Source organism: Dermochelys coriacea, chromosome 4 (genome assembly GCF_009764565.3).
Source record: "Dermochelys coriacea isolate rDerCor1 chromosome 4, rDerCor1.pri.v4, whole genome shotgun sequence".
NCBI classification, from domain to species: domain Eukaryota; kingdom Metazoa; phylum Chordata; order Testudines; family Dermochelyidae; genus Dermochelys; species Dermochelys coriacea.
Window position 1 is genome coordinate 53617644 of NC_050071.1, and position 18734 is coordinate 53636377.

The following is an 18734-nucleotide window of genomic DNA, read 5'->3' on the forward strand; positions in this document are numbered from 1 at the left end:
AAGCTGACATCCTTCCTGTGTTGTACCTGTTTTGTAACTTGTTTCCTGTATTGCCTGCTAGGCCAACGCCTTTCTCGGGGACTCTAAATTTACTTTAAAAGCAAAGTGCATCATATTGTATATAAAACTACAAATGCTTTTACTGAAGCTTTAATTACAAAAAAAAAAGTCTAAAAGATATACTTTCCTTTCCCTGCTAACCAAGGGAAATGTAGTCAGCTTCAAAAAACAAGCTAAATGGTGTTACACCTTCTGCTGAGTCTCTGGCCAATTTTTTTTGTTTTACCATCACAATTTCCTATTTAAAACAAAAAAAAATCTGTTTTCTTTTAAAGACCCACATAAACATGGAAATTAATTATAAAGGGGAAATACTAAAAACAACACACAAAGTGATGTCAAATGCAATATATAAATCTAAAATAAGTATTTTCTCTTATTGGTAAGTCAGTCTTGATTGCCGTTGTAACAATATAGGAAAATGTATGAAGTATGATGATCTTTCGAAGTTTACTGTTCCTTTAAACTCCTGTTAGTATAAATGACTGTTTTAAATGTGCTTGGAAAGATATTCCTTAATACACAACAGCTATGTTTTCACCAAGAACCCTTTTCTCTTTCAAACTGGCACCTCATCTTTCCAGGCTGTTAAACTGAGGTTGTAATGGAGTAAATTTAAAACCACAAGACTCTTCAGATTGCTGTATTCATAAAGATGGTGATAGATTTACATCATGCAAAAGGTTTTCAATTCAGTATTGTCTGTTACCTGTTAATTTAAAATTATCCTTGACTAATTGCTGATGCAACCCTAATAAAACATTGTTTATACATACTATTTACAAATGTGTTGTCAATGATGTAACTCGTCAAAAGTTTGAATTCAATATATAAAACAGCTGTAGTGATCTAATTATTTGTCTTGTATTACAGAGTACTCATTGGGATTATCAAAGAGTAAGGTAGGATTTGATGGAGATAACACATTATAACCAGAAACCAATTTTTAGAGACAAATATGCCCTTAAAGGAATACTTACTTTTAGAATTTGATAGCTTTCAGAGTCTTTTGGGTATGTATTCATAACAGAATGTGTGCTAGAGTAAAATCTTCTCTCACTGTTTTTCTGTTAAAGTTTTATACAGAATAATGCTCAATATGTTCATTATAATACATATTTCCACTCTCATTCAGAAATATATGTAACATTGAACAATCATTTGAATAGGACAAAATTAGTCTAATTCCTAATGTAATTTTTGTCATGGTATCAAGGCCTCTATGATCTGCACAGCAAAAATGAAGCTATTAGGTAGGTCAGGATAAATGCGATTTGCAGACTAAAAATCTTTTGTAGGAAATGGAAATGTGATATGTAATCCTTTCAATGCTAGATGTATACCATTATGCTATGCTGTCATGTGGTCATGCTGTATAATTGAGGCAAATGGACTATGAATACATACTTGGCTGTTCAGCAGTATGTCACAAGTTCATTTTACTTTTGATATGTTCAGCATCAGTTAAAGTTTTAGACCATGAGATTTGCTTATCATAAATTTTTTTCTTTGTAGATATGAAGATGAGTGACTATTCTTTTCTGTCTAATCACTGCCACGTGGTACTGAAAGAGAATTTTTGTGACTGCCACATAAACAAATTGTTGTTGTTATGATAGAGCACATTGAGTGGGTTCTACCAGATGTCTTGATTATGATTTTAATATCTTAAATTTATAGAGTATCTTACCCCAAAATGACAGGTTTCAGAGTAGCAGCCGTGTTAGTCTGTATCCCAAAAAGGTGCATCCGATGAAGTGAGCTGTAGCTCATGAAAGCTTATGCTCAAATAAATTTGTTAGTCTCTAAGGTGCCCCAAGTACTCCTTTTCTTTTTACCCCAAAATGGTTTCCCTTTGTGTGTGTGTGTGTGTGTGTGTGTGTGTAATTAACACACACACACACGAATCCCATCTCACATTATTGAAATGTAGCTGTTTGGGAATGGAATGAAAACTATTTTATGAATGCATAGTGCCACTAAGAGATTGGTGTAGTATGGCTGTCTGTAGTATCCAACAATGACATTATGGCATCTTGTGTTTTCTGTTGTGGCTGTATACGCCAATCTGTGAGGCACAAGGTTACGAACAGATGTCACGTAGGTATGTGTAAGCTCCCTCTGAAAACTTGGCATGATGTATGGTCCTTTTTTCCCGCCAATCATAGGACTGGAGGGGACCTCAAGGGGTTCTCTAGTCCAGTCACCTGCACTCATGGCAGGGTTAAGTACTATCTAGATCATCCCTGACAGGTGTTTGTCTAACCTGTTCTTAAAAAATCTCCTATGATGGAGATTCCACAACCTCCCTTAGCAATTTATTCCAGTGCTTAACCACCCTGACAAGTTTTTCCTGATGTTCAACCTAAACCACCCTTGCCGCAATTTAAGCCCATTACTTTTTGTCCTATCCTTAGAGGTTAAGGAGAACAGTTTTTCTTCCTCCTCCTTGGAACAACCTTTTATGTACTTAAACTGTTATCATGTCCCCCCTCAGTCATCTGTTCTCCAGACTAAACAAACCCAATTTTTTCACCCTTCCCTGATAGGTCATGTTTTCTAGAGTTTTAATCATTTTTGTTGCTCTTCTCTGGACTGTCTCCAACTTGTCCACATCTTTCCTGAAATGTGGTGCCTAGAACTGGACACAATACTCCAGTTGAGGCCTAATCAGTGCGGAGTAAAGCGGAAGAATGACTTCTTGTGTTATGCTTACAACACTCCTGCTAATACATCCCAGTATGATGATCGCTTTTTTTGCAACAGTGTTACATTATTGATTCATATTTAGCTTGTAATCCACAATGACCCCCAGATCCTTTTCTGCAGACTCCTTCCTAGGCAGTCATTTCCCGTTTTGTATACGTGCAACTGATTGTTCCTTCCTAAGGAGAGTACTTTGCATTTGTCCCTATTGAATTTCATCCTATTTACTTCAGGCCATTTTTCCAATTTGTCCAGATCATTTTGAATTTTAAACCTATCCTCCAAAGCACTTGCAACCCCTCCCAGCTTGGTATTGTCTGCAAACTTTAAGTGTATTCTCTCTGTCATCATCTAAATCATTGATGAAGATATTGAACAGAACCAGACCCAGAACTGATTCCTGCGGGTCCCCACTCGGTATGCCCTTCCAGTTTGACTGTGAACCACTGATAACTACTGTCTTCCAACAAGTTATGCACCCACCTTATAGTAGGTCCAGGAAGGTAGTATTTCCCTAGTTTGTTTATGAGAAGGTAATGCAAGACCGTATCAAAAGCCTTACTAAAGTCAAGGTATAGCACATCTATTGCTTCCCTACCATCCACAAGGCTTGTTAGCCTGTCAAAGAAAGATATTAGGTTGATTTGACATGATTTGTTCTTGACAAATCTATGCTGACGGTTACTTATCACTTTATTATCTTCCAGATGTTTGCAAATTGATTGCTTAATTATTTGATCCATTATCTTTCCAGGTACTGAAGTTATGCAGACTGGTCTGTAATTCCCCAGGTTGTCCTTATTTCCCTTTTTATAGATGGTGCTATATTTGACCTTTTCCCGCTCTGGAATCTCTCCTGTCTTACATGACTTTTCAAAGATAATCGCTAATGGCTCAGATACCTCCTCAGTCAGTTCATTGAGTATTCTAGGATGTATTTCATCAGGCCTTGCTGACTTGAAGACACCTAACTTGTCTAAGTAATTTTTAACTTTTTCTTTCCCTATTTTTGCCTCTGATCCTATCTCATTTTCACTAGCATTCACTATGTTAGATGTCCAGTTGCTACTAACCTTGTGTATCTTTCTCAAAGTGATTAATAGATTCAAAAGCCAGAAGGGACTATTGTGATCATCTAACCTCTTTTGTATAATAGGCCATAGAACTTCCCCAAAATAATTCCTAGAGTATATTTTTTAGAAAAACATCTAGACTTGATTTGAAAATTGCCAGTGATGGAGACTCCACTATGATCTTGGGTAAATTGTTCCAATGTTAATACCGTCACTGTTAAAAATTTACACCTTATTTCCAATCTGAATTTGTCTAGCTTCAATTTCTAGCCATTGGATTTCTCTGCTAGATTGAAGAGACCATTATTGAATACTTGTTCCCCATGTAGGTACTTAGACTGTAATCACGTCACCCTCCCAACCTTCTTTTTGTTAAGCTATAGAGAGCTCTTTGAGTCTGTTGCTGTGAGGCATGCTTTCTAATCTTTTAATTATTCTTGTGGCTCTTCTGCGAACCCTTTCCAGTTTATCAAGGACTAATGCATCCAAAGCCCTCTTTGCCACAGCATTTCACTGGGAGCTCGTGTTCAGTGGGAGCTCGTGTTCAGTGGGAGCTCGTGATTATCCTCTGCAACCCCCAAATCTTTTTCAGAGTCACTGCTTCTTAGGATAGAGTTCCCCCATCCTGTAAGTGTGACCTTCAGGTATTTACAGTGTTTATTGATATGTGATCTCTATTCAGGTCGGTCTTTGGCTGGGTCTCTGAAGTTATCAACATTTATGCCACATAAGTTAATATTCTGCTTATGGGTAACTTTAAAGTATTTACATTCACCGTCCTTCCTGTACTTTCCAAGTTTCAGCTAACCATAAGTGACTTTTTTGGAGACTCTGTCATCCTCCTTTCTGATAACATGATCTGTCCATCTGGAGTTGAGCTTTGATAACTATTGTCTTGATGCAGCTTGTTTTTGCTCTTTCAAGGACGTTAATGTGTATGCTAAGGCCTCTGTCTCAACCTATTTGTTGTTACTAACAGCAAATGTGCCACACTTTTCCAGAATGAAGATATTCACCTAGATCCTGGAATTCGTCTGGGACTTTGGTTAATATCTTCGTTCCGGAAAAGTATGGCATGCTGTTAGTAACGACATAGTCAAGGCCTCTGTCTCATCCTAACACTGGCATCTCACTTCCAATAGTATACTTGCTCCTTAGGATGAGGTATTAGTTCATTATTGAATTGGAGGAAGAATGTCACTGAGAATTAGCTTGCTCCTCAATAATCCATTGACTTCAGTAGGACTAAGTAAGTGGAGTAAGGTACTATTTAGCATGTTTAAGGGTATCGGAATCTAGGTTATAGTGAATTTCCAATACAACTTCTCTCCGGATCTAAGTTTGCCTTTGAGGATTCTCCTCCAAAAATTATCAGGCCTGACACTACTTATCTTGAGATCACAGTCCAGGATGCACGTTTTTAATTACTGTATTTTACCAGCTGACTGAAAAAGAAAAAATGAAACCATCCTCATTCTTTTACAGGCAAAGCAAACACACTTAAGGACTTATCACAAAATATATTTACCTTGACAACTGTCCCGTATTTTTTTGTTTTTAAAAGATGCAAATGCAATGGGCATAAACAGACTAGTAAATAATAGGAACAAAATAGATGTTACGTTTTGTATTCATTGTTTGACTTGCGTTCACTTCTTAGGTATTAAGACATGCTGTACATGTTGGTGAAGCTGAAGTGGAAAAATGTGTCATAGGTATAATGAAAGAAAAGAAGATTAATATACAGAAGGATACAGGGTATGTTGTTTGCTACTGTTACACAGGTACCTCTAACTGGACCACATCATTTTACCTTTTATAACATTGTATAGGTATATGATGAGAGATTATTAAAGGAATCACCTAATCTGATACTGTTATTTGGGGAATACAGTATGTACATCGTACTTTGCAATTCACTTTTAAGGATTTAAGATGTATATATGAGGAGAATACATATGACGTGGTGTGGTAAAAAGGTTTTATCGGCATGAGTTTGGGATAACTGCATTACTCACAGTTGACCAACCCCAATTAAATTGTACTGATCATCTCAATCAAATCTTTACCATATCATCACATATCCTGTATGACCTATATACATATTGTTGTTTTAGAGAGTTCATTTAAAAAAAAAAAGCTTGTTAGATCAGTTTCTTTTGTGTCTCTCCACCTGTAACTGTATAGGCCTTGAAGAGGGAAAAGTATAACTAATTTAAAACAATTCTAAAAATGATCTCTTTGTACATAAAAACCATCCACAGTTTCAAAGTTTGGGATATCTTCTGGTCTTTGAAATCTAGAAGCAAGTGTGACATTTAATGTTGGAAAGCTGCAGTTTTCCCCTTTTCCAGAGATGCAATGTTCCCATGTCCAGCTGTGCAGCATTGAAGTATTGCCCTTAGACTTGTCACTGGAGCTGGATGAAATATTACCTATTCTGGGGTTTAGACTAGTGTAACATTTTGAGGTGAGGAAAGCAATACATTTCTCTCTGGAAGACTGATTTTTATTTTTTTTTTTTCAGTTGGGCAAAACTTGCAGGAGTTTGGTGCGTCACATTAAATCCTGCAGGACCTGTACCCTTTTTCGTATGATCTAAGCAATGATGACTCTATGGCCATCCCATCATGTATCCCCCTTAAGATCCTGTGGGGTTTTTTGTTTTTCAGTTTTAAGACAAGCCTGCAGATATGTTTGCTGCAGATATCTGGTTATAAGAAGCTTTTTTTGGAGGTGGAAAATCTGAGGAAAGTTCCATATGATTCAGATAATGAAGAACATGAAAAGCAACTAATCCAGGTGAAGTTCTTGGAATTCTGAGTCCTAAACTATTACTAGAAAATTGAATGCTAATAAATGAGCCATAGAAGTTTAGCTTTCTTTAAATTTGTAACTATCAGCCTGTTTGGTCTTTATAAACTAGAAGAGAAAAATTGATTTTAAAAATTGGAATAAACCAGCTGACAGGTGCCCTTTCAATAAGTCTCCCACAGTATGTGAGAGCTTAATTTATCCTCTTACTGCTAATTATTTTAATAGCACCTTGGCATTTTAAAAATATTTACTATTTTCAAGTTGTAAAACTGACTCACTGAAGTTAAACAACACCCTAAAGCAAATCTCAGACTAATAGGTCTGTTTCCCAAGGGTTTCTTACAGTAAGTTTATTCCATTTGAAATCGCAAAAATAGTAGCACACATTTAAAAAAAAACAAACAAAAAACTGCATACAAAAATACTTGATCATTTATAGTGCCTTCCACTCATGAAATTTGTTTTACAAATACTAGTGAATTTAACATTCCAATATCCCTGTATATAGGTATTTATCCTCACTGTGGCTTTGATCCTTCAAAGATTTATGCATGTGTTCAATTGAAGTACATGGGTAATCTCATGGAACTCAATGATCGTACTTGTGCCTAAAATTAAGCATTTGCACAAGTGTTTGCAGAATTGGGGTTTGTGTATGAGGAGACCGACAACCAGAAAAATGAAGGGCCTGATGCTCTTTTACAACCACTTAGAGCCCTTTTGCACTGCCAGATAAAAGGGGCCTTAGTGTAAATGAGTATCAGGCACTAAGGGAGTTAATTGTCCCTGACTTGGTTGTAATTTTAGTATATATAGGGCTTACCCAAGAGAAAAAAAAAGGAAGTGTGACAAAGCATAGAGAATCCACGTCTCCCAATTTTTATAGTCTTGTGTCTTAAATGCAAGATTTTGTTATCTGACATGCGTCAATAAGTGTTCTGAATAACATGACTAGGAAGAACATTGGCAGTTTTTATTTGTAACATGGAAGTATATTTATGTAGCTTTGGAATTTGCTGATACCTCATGAAAATCTGAAGGCTAGAATCACCAAGCAGTGGTGTGACATTGGTTTCCAAGGTGATGATCCCAAAACAGACTTCAGAGGAATGGGCATGCTGGGATTAGTCAATCTGGTGTAAGTGAAAATAAATACTTTTCTTCTCTAAGACTTAAGTTTTGTATGTCTATGAATTCTTATTTAGTAGTATTCCTAATTCCCTCTGCAACGACTACCTAAGTAGAAGCAAACAAATATATTGACTACTGTAATACATTACTGAATAATGGATAAGGAGCCCCTTTCTAAATGAATAAACTGTTCTTCAACAGTGAGCTTCATTGTTAATAACTAGTTGGATAGATGGTAGTTTTAATTACAAATTGTAACAGAGTTGAAAAGAAAAGCAGAAAGGAGTTTAAGAATAAAGAATTATACACATGTATGATAAGCCTGCTATACTATAGCTGGGAAAGTAACCGATCAAAACTCTTCAAAATATAGTTATTACTAAGTTAAAAGTACTAATGATGTAGAACAGAAGATATGAAAATTAATGAATACAACCTACTTGAATGGGGGAATCCTGAGTTCCCTGGAAGGCTCCTATCCTACTGATCTCCTTTATTGTGTCATTCCTTGTTACAGATCACTTCCTCCATTTACTTTTATCTTACTGGTTTTCATTCTGTACTCTTTTTCAATACACATTTGTCTATAACTCCATTTTTCTGTTATTGAAAATGTTAGATTTAATTAATAAACTACCTATGTAGTAATCCTTAAAATTTGAGTTTTTGTTTTCTCCTTTTCAGGTATTTTAGTAAACATTACACCAGGGAAGCTCGCCAGATCCTCTCTCGTTCAAATCATCCAAAATTGGGGTAAGCCATTTGTACGGGCCTAAGATCTACAATCTAAGATCTTTGTGAGAGTGCCAAGACTATATTGAAGGATCTTCTGAATTTTTTAAGAGGAAAACATTTGACACTTCCTATAGGAAATTGACAAATGGAATTAATTTGTAAAGTGTAAGTTAGTCCTTTTAGAGATGTGGTCACAGCATCTGAGTTGAAAAGTGTGTGTATAACTATGTATTTGTTCCAAACAGTCTATTTAGTGCTGGAAATAGCCTACCTTGCTTGTCACCATGAAAGGTTTTCCTCCTTTTCCCCCCCCTGCTGCTGGTGATGGCTTATCTTAAGTGATCACTCTCCTTACAGTGTGTATGATAAAACCCATTGTTTCATGTTCTCTCTGTGTGTATATCAGTCTCACCTCTGTATTTTCCACCAAATGCATCTGATGAAGTGAGCTGTAGCTCACGAAAGCTTATGCTCAAATAAATTTGTTAGTCTCTAAGGTGCCACAAGTACTCCTTTTCTTTTAGTGCCCTTAGTAATCTATAGTCTTCAGTTAGTTTCATTGTAGCAAAACACTCCAATCCCTTATCCCCCCAAAATAGTATGGCTAACAGATTTGGATTAAACTTGGAAGGGAATAGTAATTATTCTTCATTCTATTTAATAACACAAATTTACTCAAGATGTATGTATTCATGAACACTGTGCAAAGTGCAGTACATACACTTTCATAGATTAAGTGCCCATCCAGTGGCCTGTACAAATATTTAAAACACATCAAAGATTATAAACAGGCTCTCTCATCCTTTACAAGACACTACTCCTCTTTCATCCACCCAATCCACAGTTAACTCTGGTTTATCTCAATAATTAATATAGTAAGCATGGGAAGGCTTCATCTTGTGCCTTGTCATTAATGTTGCCCTATCTATTTAAGTTGTGAGCAGTAATCCTACAAAATTAATGAAGACTTCTGCGATGAAAACATATACATGTATCCTTTAACATATTTGTTTTTCAAAATGATACTTTTTGTGACTGCTGAACTTATTCTAATTTTTTATCATTAGACTTTTTAAGCCAAGAGTCCCAAACATAACAAGAGCAGACCTAGAGTTGTCATTCAGGTGTATTTTCTGTATTCGGAATACCACCTCCCGGTGGAAATAGGATATCCTCTACAAAGCCCCAAAATGCACTTTACTCAATGACTCAGATTGTGTGTGCAACCGTACCAGATTTAACACATTGTACTCTTTTATAACAAGCTTTGAAAATTGTATCACATATGAAAATACACGAGATCTACTTGAGCTTCTCCTGGCCAGCTCTCTTGCTATAGCAGTGTTTTTGGAAGCAGTGATGTTAATGTTACAGTAGATTTGGAAAGAGGGCAGTAGACCAGATTCAGAATTTTTTTTTTTTAAAGCTTTTACTTTTCTGTATGCTTATTGAGGGCTGGTACACCCTTGGGGGATGGGGGTGTGTGGATGGAGGGACATTATAACACCATGGCTGAGTCTGGATGACTGCCCTTGGCTTCTGGGCAGTATAGTCTAATGGTCGGGATCAATAGGCCACCCGCCCTCGCAGGGCCGTTTGGGCTCGTGGCCAGAGTCAATATGGCCACCCGCCCTCGCAGGGCCGTTTGGGCTCGTGGCCAGAGTCAATATGGCCACCCGCCCTCGCAGGGCCGTTTGGGCTCGTGGCCAGAGTCAATATGGCCACCCGCCCTCGCAGGGCCGTTTGGGCTCGTGGCCAGAGTCAATATGGCCACCCGCCCTCGCAGGGCCGTTTGGGCTCGTGGCCAGAGCGGCTGGAGAAGTGGGCTGCCACTTCAGGACAGGCAGCAGCCAGGGTAGGGGGACCCAGACCTAGACCCTCCCTACTCCACTGGGTCCCAACCCAAGGCCCTGTTAGTGGTAGGGTAGCCCGCCTCCTGCTCAGCAGGGATCCTGCCAAAACATGCTGAACCAAGCCCCAGTTCTATGACCGATTTCCTGTTAAGTTCCCCTGGGTTACTTCCTACCCGTTCCTCCACAGCTAGTCATCTTGGGAGTCCCATGGACTCTCTTCCCTCTCTGGAGTTGACTGCCTGCGAGTCATTAATCAACACAGTCTGCCTGGCCTCTGAATCCTGGAGTATCAGCCGTCCCTCTGCAGGAACCTGCAGCACACCTCTGTTCCCTTTGGCAGTCAGCCCTGACTGGGTGGAGTTGCTCCCTTTTATAGCCAGAGCATGCCCAGCAGAGGCCGGGGTGGGGCCTCCTCAGCCCACAAAATGTGATTAACCCCTGCTGAACCAGTGTGGGGCTGGTACACCCCATCACAATGCTGATTAAACTTCCTATCCTGTTGCCTCTGTTTGGTTAATGGGGACATTCACCACATTGCTGTTGATGAAATTTTAGATTTCCTACACAGTCCATCTTTTAACTTCACCATCGTCTTAGATGTACAAGGTACTTCAGACAAAAATGCTCCATACACTTGAGACAGACCTTGCTTGATTCCTAGAATGACCCAAAATGTAGAATAGTAATAATCTGGCAGATAATAATTTGTCTCTATACAAATTTGTCCCAGAAAATGGAATAAATTGTAAAAATCAACCGGAGAATGGATTTCATTAGTATCTAATAGGAAATGTTTGGTGTTTCAGATATTCCTATGCAATAGTTGGGATCAATTTGACAGAAATGGCTTATAGTTTACTAAAGAGTGGTTCTTTAAAGTCTCACCTCTACAACTTGGTCCCTGGATTGCCACAGATGGAACACTTTCATCAGTTTTATTGTGAGTATCTGTAACTCTTATAAATTATCAGGGGCAGGACTACCTTCATTACCAAAAGGCCTCTACCACTGAGATAAATGAGTAACTTCTTTAGTTGTTAGCAGTAATATGTGATTATCCCTGGACCAGCCATTAGGACATCTAATACTCAGCCAGTTTGTTACATGTTAAAAATATTTTAGTGCTCTGATGCTTCTAACATGCTTATGGATTTATTTTCAAGCATAGTTTAAAGGAAAAATAAACATTTACCTCCATTGCTCCTCCAAAGCAAGAATTATAACCTGGATGTCTGACTGACTGTTTCTTCATTGGATAAATTTGGGTGGATGGATACAGCAGGCATCAATTTAATAAATATCTAATATTTTCTAAGACATGCATTCTTGCTAGTTACTCCTACACTATCCAGAAGAATTGCTATTGATTAAAATGAGGCATTGCCTTCTTCCTCTAGGCTGAGTGGCTCTGATGGATCCTCCCCGGCTAAAGTAGAAAAGAATGGATCACAGGTCCTGTAGAACTTTATTGTGTTTTCTTTTACAGGTTATCTGGTTTATGAGTTTGACAAATTTTGGTTTGAAGAAGAACCAGAAAGTATTATGCACTTCAACCACTATAGAGAGAAATTTCATGAAAAAGTTAAAGGACTTCTTCTGGACTATGACAAAGTACTAACCTTACAGAATATAAAGAAACCATAGCCTCATCTGCAGTCTACCCAGTTCTGCTCATAAAATGGAATTATGCATTCTCATGGAATTCTCACACTTATTTTACCAAAATAATTTGTTTAATGATGGAACTTTTTATACATATATTTTTGAAAAAACTCAAATTCAGTTATGAAAGCTTGGACAATCAGCCTCTGTTTACAGGTCTTATATTCTATTCTCCAAAGGAAAGTTTAAAAAAAAAATCCTGTATTGAATCTTCTGCCCTCCTAACTTTCATACACCTCTTGGTGCAGGAACTTGAAGTAGGTATTTATGCTGCATTATGGTATCTTCGTTATGTAACCTATTACTAGGTTCCTTTTCTACCATTAACAGTTGGTTAGTTGTCTTTAAGAGGGGAAATTGCTTTGGTTTTAGATTTGTTTCTCAAGTTCTGTCTCCTTGTTTATCTGCACATAGCTTGGGGTCTGTAAAAATGTTAAATTTCTGTTTAAAGAGGTCCATGAAGATGATGTATCAATTATTTGTGACTTGGAAGAAGAGGTTTCATTTATTCATATTTACACACAAGAACAAACATGGTTCTGGTTGAAATGATCCTCCCTCCAGGAAATAAGTACCCACAACCCTGTGCCTGGAAGGAACTTCCCTCAAAAATAACAACAACAAAATAGTGTAAGGCCGGAGTCCATCAGTAAAGAAGTCCCCTTTAACAAGGAGATCTTTCATGTCACATGGTGCCATAGATATTTTCAGCTCTCAATCCCTCTCTTTCAGTTTGGGCTACAGTTTTTCAAGCTATCCTACTTGATTTTGTATTTTTTGTTGGCCCATTCTTTTTCCTCTATCAGCCAACAGAATGACTTTTGAATGGGGAGTGATATCTAGGAGAATTACTTAACCTCTTTTTGTAGTTTGTTCATTATTTTCCACAAAACTTTGTTGCGACTGAAATCCATGATTTGTGAAGGTAATTGGAACTCTTCACTTCATCCATACTTCCAAGGAAGTAGTGGTACAACTTTAATAGCATAAAAGCATGTTTCCAAATTTGGGCATTCTAGGCAATCCAGGTACTAGGAGTTGGTACCTATAGCAGTCTGTGATTATTAAGCATTGTTTAAAATGTTAAACAGGCTTGGCATAAACTTAATATATTTTTTAAAGCCTACTATTTAAATAAAGTGCCTTCTGCTTAATTCAATCACTGTTTAATTTGACCCTCTAACTTTAGCAGAGCTTCAGAAACCTCAGTTGTTTGGGGGCAGAGACGATCTCTCATATGCTTGAATATCACATAGTGGATGCTATCATGCTACAAATACAAAAAAAACCCCACAATGCTTTATTTTATCTCTGGTAGGCTTCATTAGTTATGAAAAAAGGCCAACATTCTGAATGGGAGAAGGAAAAGAACAAAGGAAGATCCTTGTGATTTAACAAAAAGATAATTGGAAGATATTCAGACCCTACAATATAAGTATTATTGTATAGGCTGTGATTTCTACCACTCCATCCCCTAATTCTTCTTGATCTACATGAACAACATGATCAGCTGCTTATTGAAGTCGAAATTATAGCAGAGAGCAATTATATATACAAAAAGTTTTGTTTTGTTCTAAAATGTATTACAAATAGGTGAGGTTTTAAACATTGTTTGAGCTCCATCTGCCAGAAGGTGGAGAGATGTAAAGATTTATCTTCATATTTACATTTGCCCATTACCTTTATACTTGAAATGGTGCAGTTAGGGGAAGAAATTTGGTTGAAAAGTAACTGATGCAATATGCACAACACATCCTTTCTGTGCACACACTACAGTAACTTTTAATTTGGCAAAATCTGTTTTTAAATGTGGTACATTCTTGTTATGCTACACTCTGCGCACACCTTTCTGGAGGCACGCTGGTACTACAGTGATGATGACTTTATAGGTACCTAAATAGCAGAATTAAATGTTTCTTCATTGGATTTCTGCAAATAATTTTTGCTGGTTTCAAATGTAGTTTATAATGAAAATGTACATCTGCTAGTATAAAACAATATAGAAATAGAGCCTTAACAAATGTGGAATAAAGTATGATTTCATTCATGAAAGACTTACTCCATGTTTCTCACCACACTATAAATACAAGAGGGAAAATATGAAGCGCTTCCAACTGGATGATTAGAAACTCCAGACCAGTTTAATTCCTTGATTTTGAAAACCTGCCTCATCACCAAATAAACGGTACATTTGAGGTGGTGTAAGATTTCTCCCAAAAGCATCCTTACCTTATTTTTACAAGACTGATTGTAATTGCTCTTGTAGCAACTGTTTAAGACGTAACACTGTATCCCAGTTCTTGAAAATTTACCAAACGCCCATTAGGTGGTCATCTAAACTTACTACAAGAGATAGATAAAAAACATCATAGGCAGGGGACCACCACCAGCAAGCAGCCTACTTACTCTGCCACCCCTAGCTGCTAGGCATTTCATATTGGTGACCATTAAAATGGGAGCTGAGCACATATACTCAAAGTCCCAGGATTTCTGTCCTGGTTTGGGGCACCATCTTTTGTGTTACTCTGTGGCTATTAAGTGTCTTTTGTAAGTTTAGAAATTCCCATAAAGAATGTTCAGGTGGAAGGGCAGATCTCTAGGGTTCTGCCTCCCCCCCCCCACTTCCTGGCTGCTCTCCATCATTCTACCTGCTTCCATATAGTTTCTCCACCCTAAGTAACTCTATTGCTTACCTTGTTGCTGCTGCATAGCTTTCCTCAGGAATAGCAGCATGAAATTCATCTGATTGAATTTCACTGAGGACAACATGCTGAACAGAATTAGTGAAACCAGCCATACTATTGTTAATTTTACCATGCTACTGTTTGGCAAAGTTACAAGCAGCAACAATAACAGAGGAGCTGGAACCAACTGGCTGCAGAGCCTAGCCTGTTTTGTCATCCTTACATTTGGAAGATTATTTTTGCAACTGTAAAGGCTAGAAATGTAATTAGAAAAAAAGATGAAACCTATAATTCCACAGAAACTTTATGTTAAGATCCTTTACTCCTAGGAATAACTTCCTGCTTGCCATTGGCAAAAGGATTTTTCAAGCCCTGTCCTATACAATTTCAGATTTCATATAGCACAAAATAATCTTAACTAAGGCATCTTGGGATAGAGTCTAGACCAGGGATTCTCAAACTTCATTGCAGCGTGACCCACTTCTGACAACAAAAATTACTACACGACTCCAGGAAGGGGGACTGCAGTCTGAGCCAGCCAGAGCCCTGCTGCCCTGGGCAGGAGGGGGAGAGGAGCGGGCAAAGTCCAAGCTCCACCATCTCAGGTAGGGGGCCTGTAACCTGAGCCCTGCTGCCCAGTGCTGAAGCCGAAGCCCGAACCCCACTTCACAGGCCTGATGCCTTTGGGCTTCAGCCTTTGGGGGTGTGGCTTTGGCTTTGGCCCCAGGCCTCAGCAAGTCTAAACACCAGTCCTGGCAACCCCATTAAAATGGGGGTCGCGACCCACAGCTGGTCTAGACTGGTCTAGACTGAGTTCAGTCAAAGTTTGTCATCACTTTTTATAATCAAAACCATGAGCTGAGAATCATGAAAATACACAAATTAAGAACAAAGTAACCATCATTAAATATGGAAAAGCTACGTAGTCAAATGTATGGATGGGTTAGGTCACATGTAATAATTGTTTAAAATGAGTGTATTTTTCTAGTTCCCAGTGTATTGTTTCCTGAACAGTTTAAAAACTAGAATTTGTATGTAGTTTTATATTATTAAGTACATATTTTGCATGTAGCAAGTTAATTGTATGTATTGGTAACTAGTTAGGATGGAGTGTAAAAACACAGGGCAAAAACTGTGTCGGGGTGGGAACTTGCTGGAGGCAAAATTGCCTTGCAAAGTCTAGTTAACAAGATTTTATATTAACTATTGCATTCATACTATGAAATGACAGTCCTAATTTAACAGACGATCTAGACTGGAAGTGTGCAATGACCTATTTAACTGGATATATTCAGTTTGCATAGCATTGAAACTAATTGTGAATACTTGATTACAAAGCATCCCTAAAATTAAAGTCTTGGTTAAAGTCCCTGTTGCTTTATAATACTGTTTATTAGATACACCTCAAGTTTTAAAATATGTATTTAACAGTTCTTGGAAATACAACAAAATAATTTGAAGTTTGACATTCTTCCTTTTAAGTGGAATAAGCAATGTTGAAAGATGGGTTCAGTTGCAGAACATTTGTGCAGACACCATTTTAAACTGGAATTGTTGGTAGCAAAATGGAGACATATCTTAATGAAAAAAGTTCCTATGCTACTGCTGTTTCTGATAAACCAATATGGAGGATCATTGGGATGTACACTGCTCAAGAACTCTAGAGAAAGAAGCTAATTTAACATTTCCATGCACTGGCAAACTTGGTTTTCAGACTCTGAACAAATGAGCAGTTCTCAATTTTTCATATTACTTCAGCTCTTGCCTAATTGAAGAAATCCGTTTTCAATAAATGTTCTATAAAACATCAGTATCAACTTTTTTTTAAGATGTATTGTGATGTGAGAAAGTTTTCTGTTTTAGTTGGAGGAGGTTTGCACCCTGTACCACTGAAAATATTGTTAACGTGTGGTAAAAATGAAGTTCTTTTTTCACATCATAGTCACATTCTTATGCTGCTATAATATAGCCTGAGATGGCATTTCATATCCTGCCAATTTATAGCACTGTCTGTTCCTGGAAGCAGTAGCCAATAGGAAAGTTGGACAGTAACTTGTCACTACTGTGCAATGAGATAACTGTACACTAATAGAAATGTCAACATTTGCCCCAGTATAAAGCAATAATATAAACTGTGATGTCAATATGTTGGCCACAAGTGTTAGAATGATAAATAAAGAACAAAACATCCAGACATTCACAGTGGCAAGATATCCATATTGCTTTGTTAAGAGCAGTTCTTTCCAGTTGGCCTTGTTTTCTCCTCACAGTTAGCTGGCAGTCAGTTCAAAACAAAGCAGTATAGTTGGTTGTCTTTTCCCTAATGTTTTATTGTGGTTACCTCTACCAATGAGACCTAGTCTTAGCATTCCCATAAGGCCATTCATACCAGTATTCCTTCAGTCATGGGACTTGATTTACATTTGTTTCTTTACCACACCTCTGTGCCAGGCAATTGATAATTTGCTGCGGTTTTCAACAATTTAGCTCCTTGGACTTAAGATAAAAAGTTAAATATGAAAACTAAAATGGGAAACAGGACAAATATGTCCATATCACAAATACCAGACAATTAGCTCTAACTGGTGCCTGTGCTGGCAGTCTCAGCAGAGAGACCAAGAAACAATAAGCATTCAAACTAAAATACTCTCACACCAAAGTAATTCCCCTCCCCCCCCCCCAAAAAAAGAGAGAAAAGCTACAAACAAAACATCAGTATATAGACATTGCATCAGAGTTTGTTTTTAAACAAGCTCACTTTATAATCCTCAAAGTAATTACTGAAAAGAACACAAACCAAGTCCCTATCTTAAATCAACTACTTAACTGCAGCATATGAGATTAGAATCTGGCATGTACTTCTATACAACAGAAAATATTTAATTCCCAAAACACACATAGTTTGCCTGAGGTAGCAAATAATTCAGGAGAGAAGGTTACTCTGTGCATAAAATCTGACTTCTACAGTAGCTGTAGGCTGTGCAACCACCATTAGTGCTGTGCTTCCCATTGTAGAGCCTATCAGTATTGTAATTCATGCATAGTGTGACTAATTTTCTTCAAACTATACAGAAATTATTCTCTTTTGCCTTCAGAATAAACCTCACTAGTTCCCTTTTCCCTTGAAATAAGTTGTAGATTGATTTTTTTTAAAGATGGTAATTGAAATAATTGATTTGGTAATTGATGGATTTTCCTCATCATGATAGCAATTTTCATGAAGATTAAGGTTTGGATTGTCTTTGAGTGTCTGTCCATGTGGATTCCACCCTCCATGTGCCCCACAGGCAGGAGATTGGAATCTTTTAACCAGCAATGTCCATTAGGGCCATGTGTGTGCCCTGCATGCCCTGCTCAAGGGCATAAAAGGCAGAGTAACCTAATCCACTATTCAGGTCTTTCTTACTGCTTTTGGTGGTGAGATGGATCAACCTCAGTGTCCTTTGAGCTCTCTAGAAGTTCTTGTTACATCGTGTGATAATGTAGGTAGTTTTCTTTTGATAGCTTTAGCCCTCTGGGGGGAAAAACGAGTAAGTGCCTTAGTACCAGGGCTACCATCCCTTTGGCTGAATCTTCTAATCACCACATTTCAAAACCTGCCCATCCTGGAATGCAGCTATATCTTTGAATGACTGACATGCTAAGTGGGCAGGCCATGTCCCTGAAAAATGTGCAGCTCAAAAATCATTCTCAAAATTTACCCAAAAACCTATGAGGCATGCTTACAATTAATTTTGATAGAGTAGATACAGGCATTTGACTGAGTTCTTTCAAGGAAAGAATCTCCTGTTTCCTCCTCAAGACCACAGTTCACTATGCTTTGTCCTCTCAAGAGGTTACTCCAGGCTTCTGAGGGATAAAGACCTCATGCAGCTTCTAAAGTCCCTAAGCATAGTTGCTGTGCCCTTGGAGCAGTCAATTGCCCTTGCTGTAGGAGGAAGAAAATAGCACTGCTCAAAATGCACTTGGCACCAATCCCTGTATCTGATACATTCTAAAAAGAAGTCTGGCTC

General features: G+C 37.8%; 1 protein-coding gene across 5 annotated transcripts in view; it reads left to right on the plus strand.

Moving 5' to 3' along the window:
- ELMOD2 (ELMO domain containing 2) overlaps positions 1 to 16555 on the plus strand; it is an 18528-nt gene extending 1973 nt beyond the window's left edge. For all 5 annotated transcript variants that reach the window (XM_043512834.1, XM_043512835.1, XM_038400432.2 and 2 more), the window contains exons 3-9: positions 934 to 962; positions 5500 to 5597; positions 6512 to 6641; positions 7661 to 7794; positions 8472 to 8540; positions 11182 to 11315; positions 11862 to 16555. In XM_043512834.1, coding sequence (XP_043368769.1) covers positions 934 to 962; positions 5500 to 5597; positions 6512 to 6641; positions 7661 to 7794; positions 8472 to 8540; positions 11182 to 11315; positions 11862 to 12019 — 752 coding nt within the window. In that variant the 3' untranslated portion in view covers positions 12020 to 16555. The remainder of the gene's footprint in view (positions 1 to 933; positions 963 to 5499; positions 5598 to 6511; positions 6642 to 7660; positions 7795 to 8471; positions 8541 to 11181; positions 11316 to 11861) is intronic.
- The last annotated feature ends 2179 nt before the right edge of the window (positions 16556 to 18734 follow it).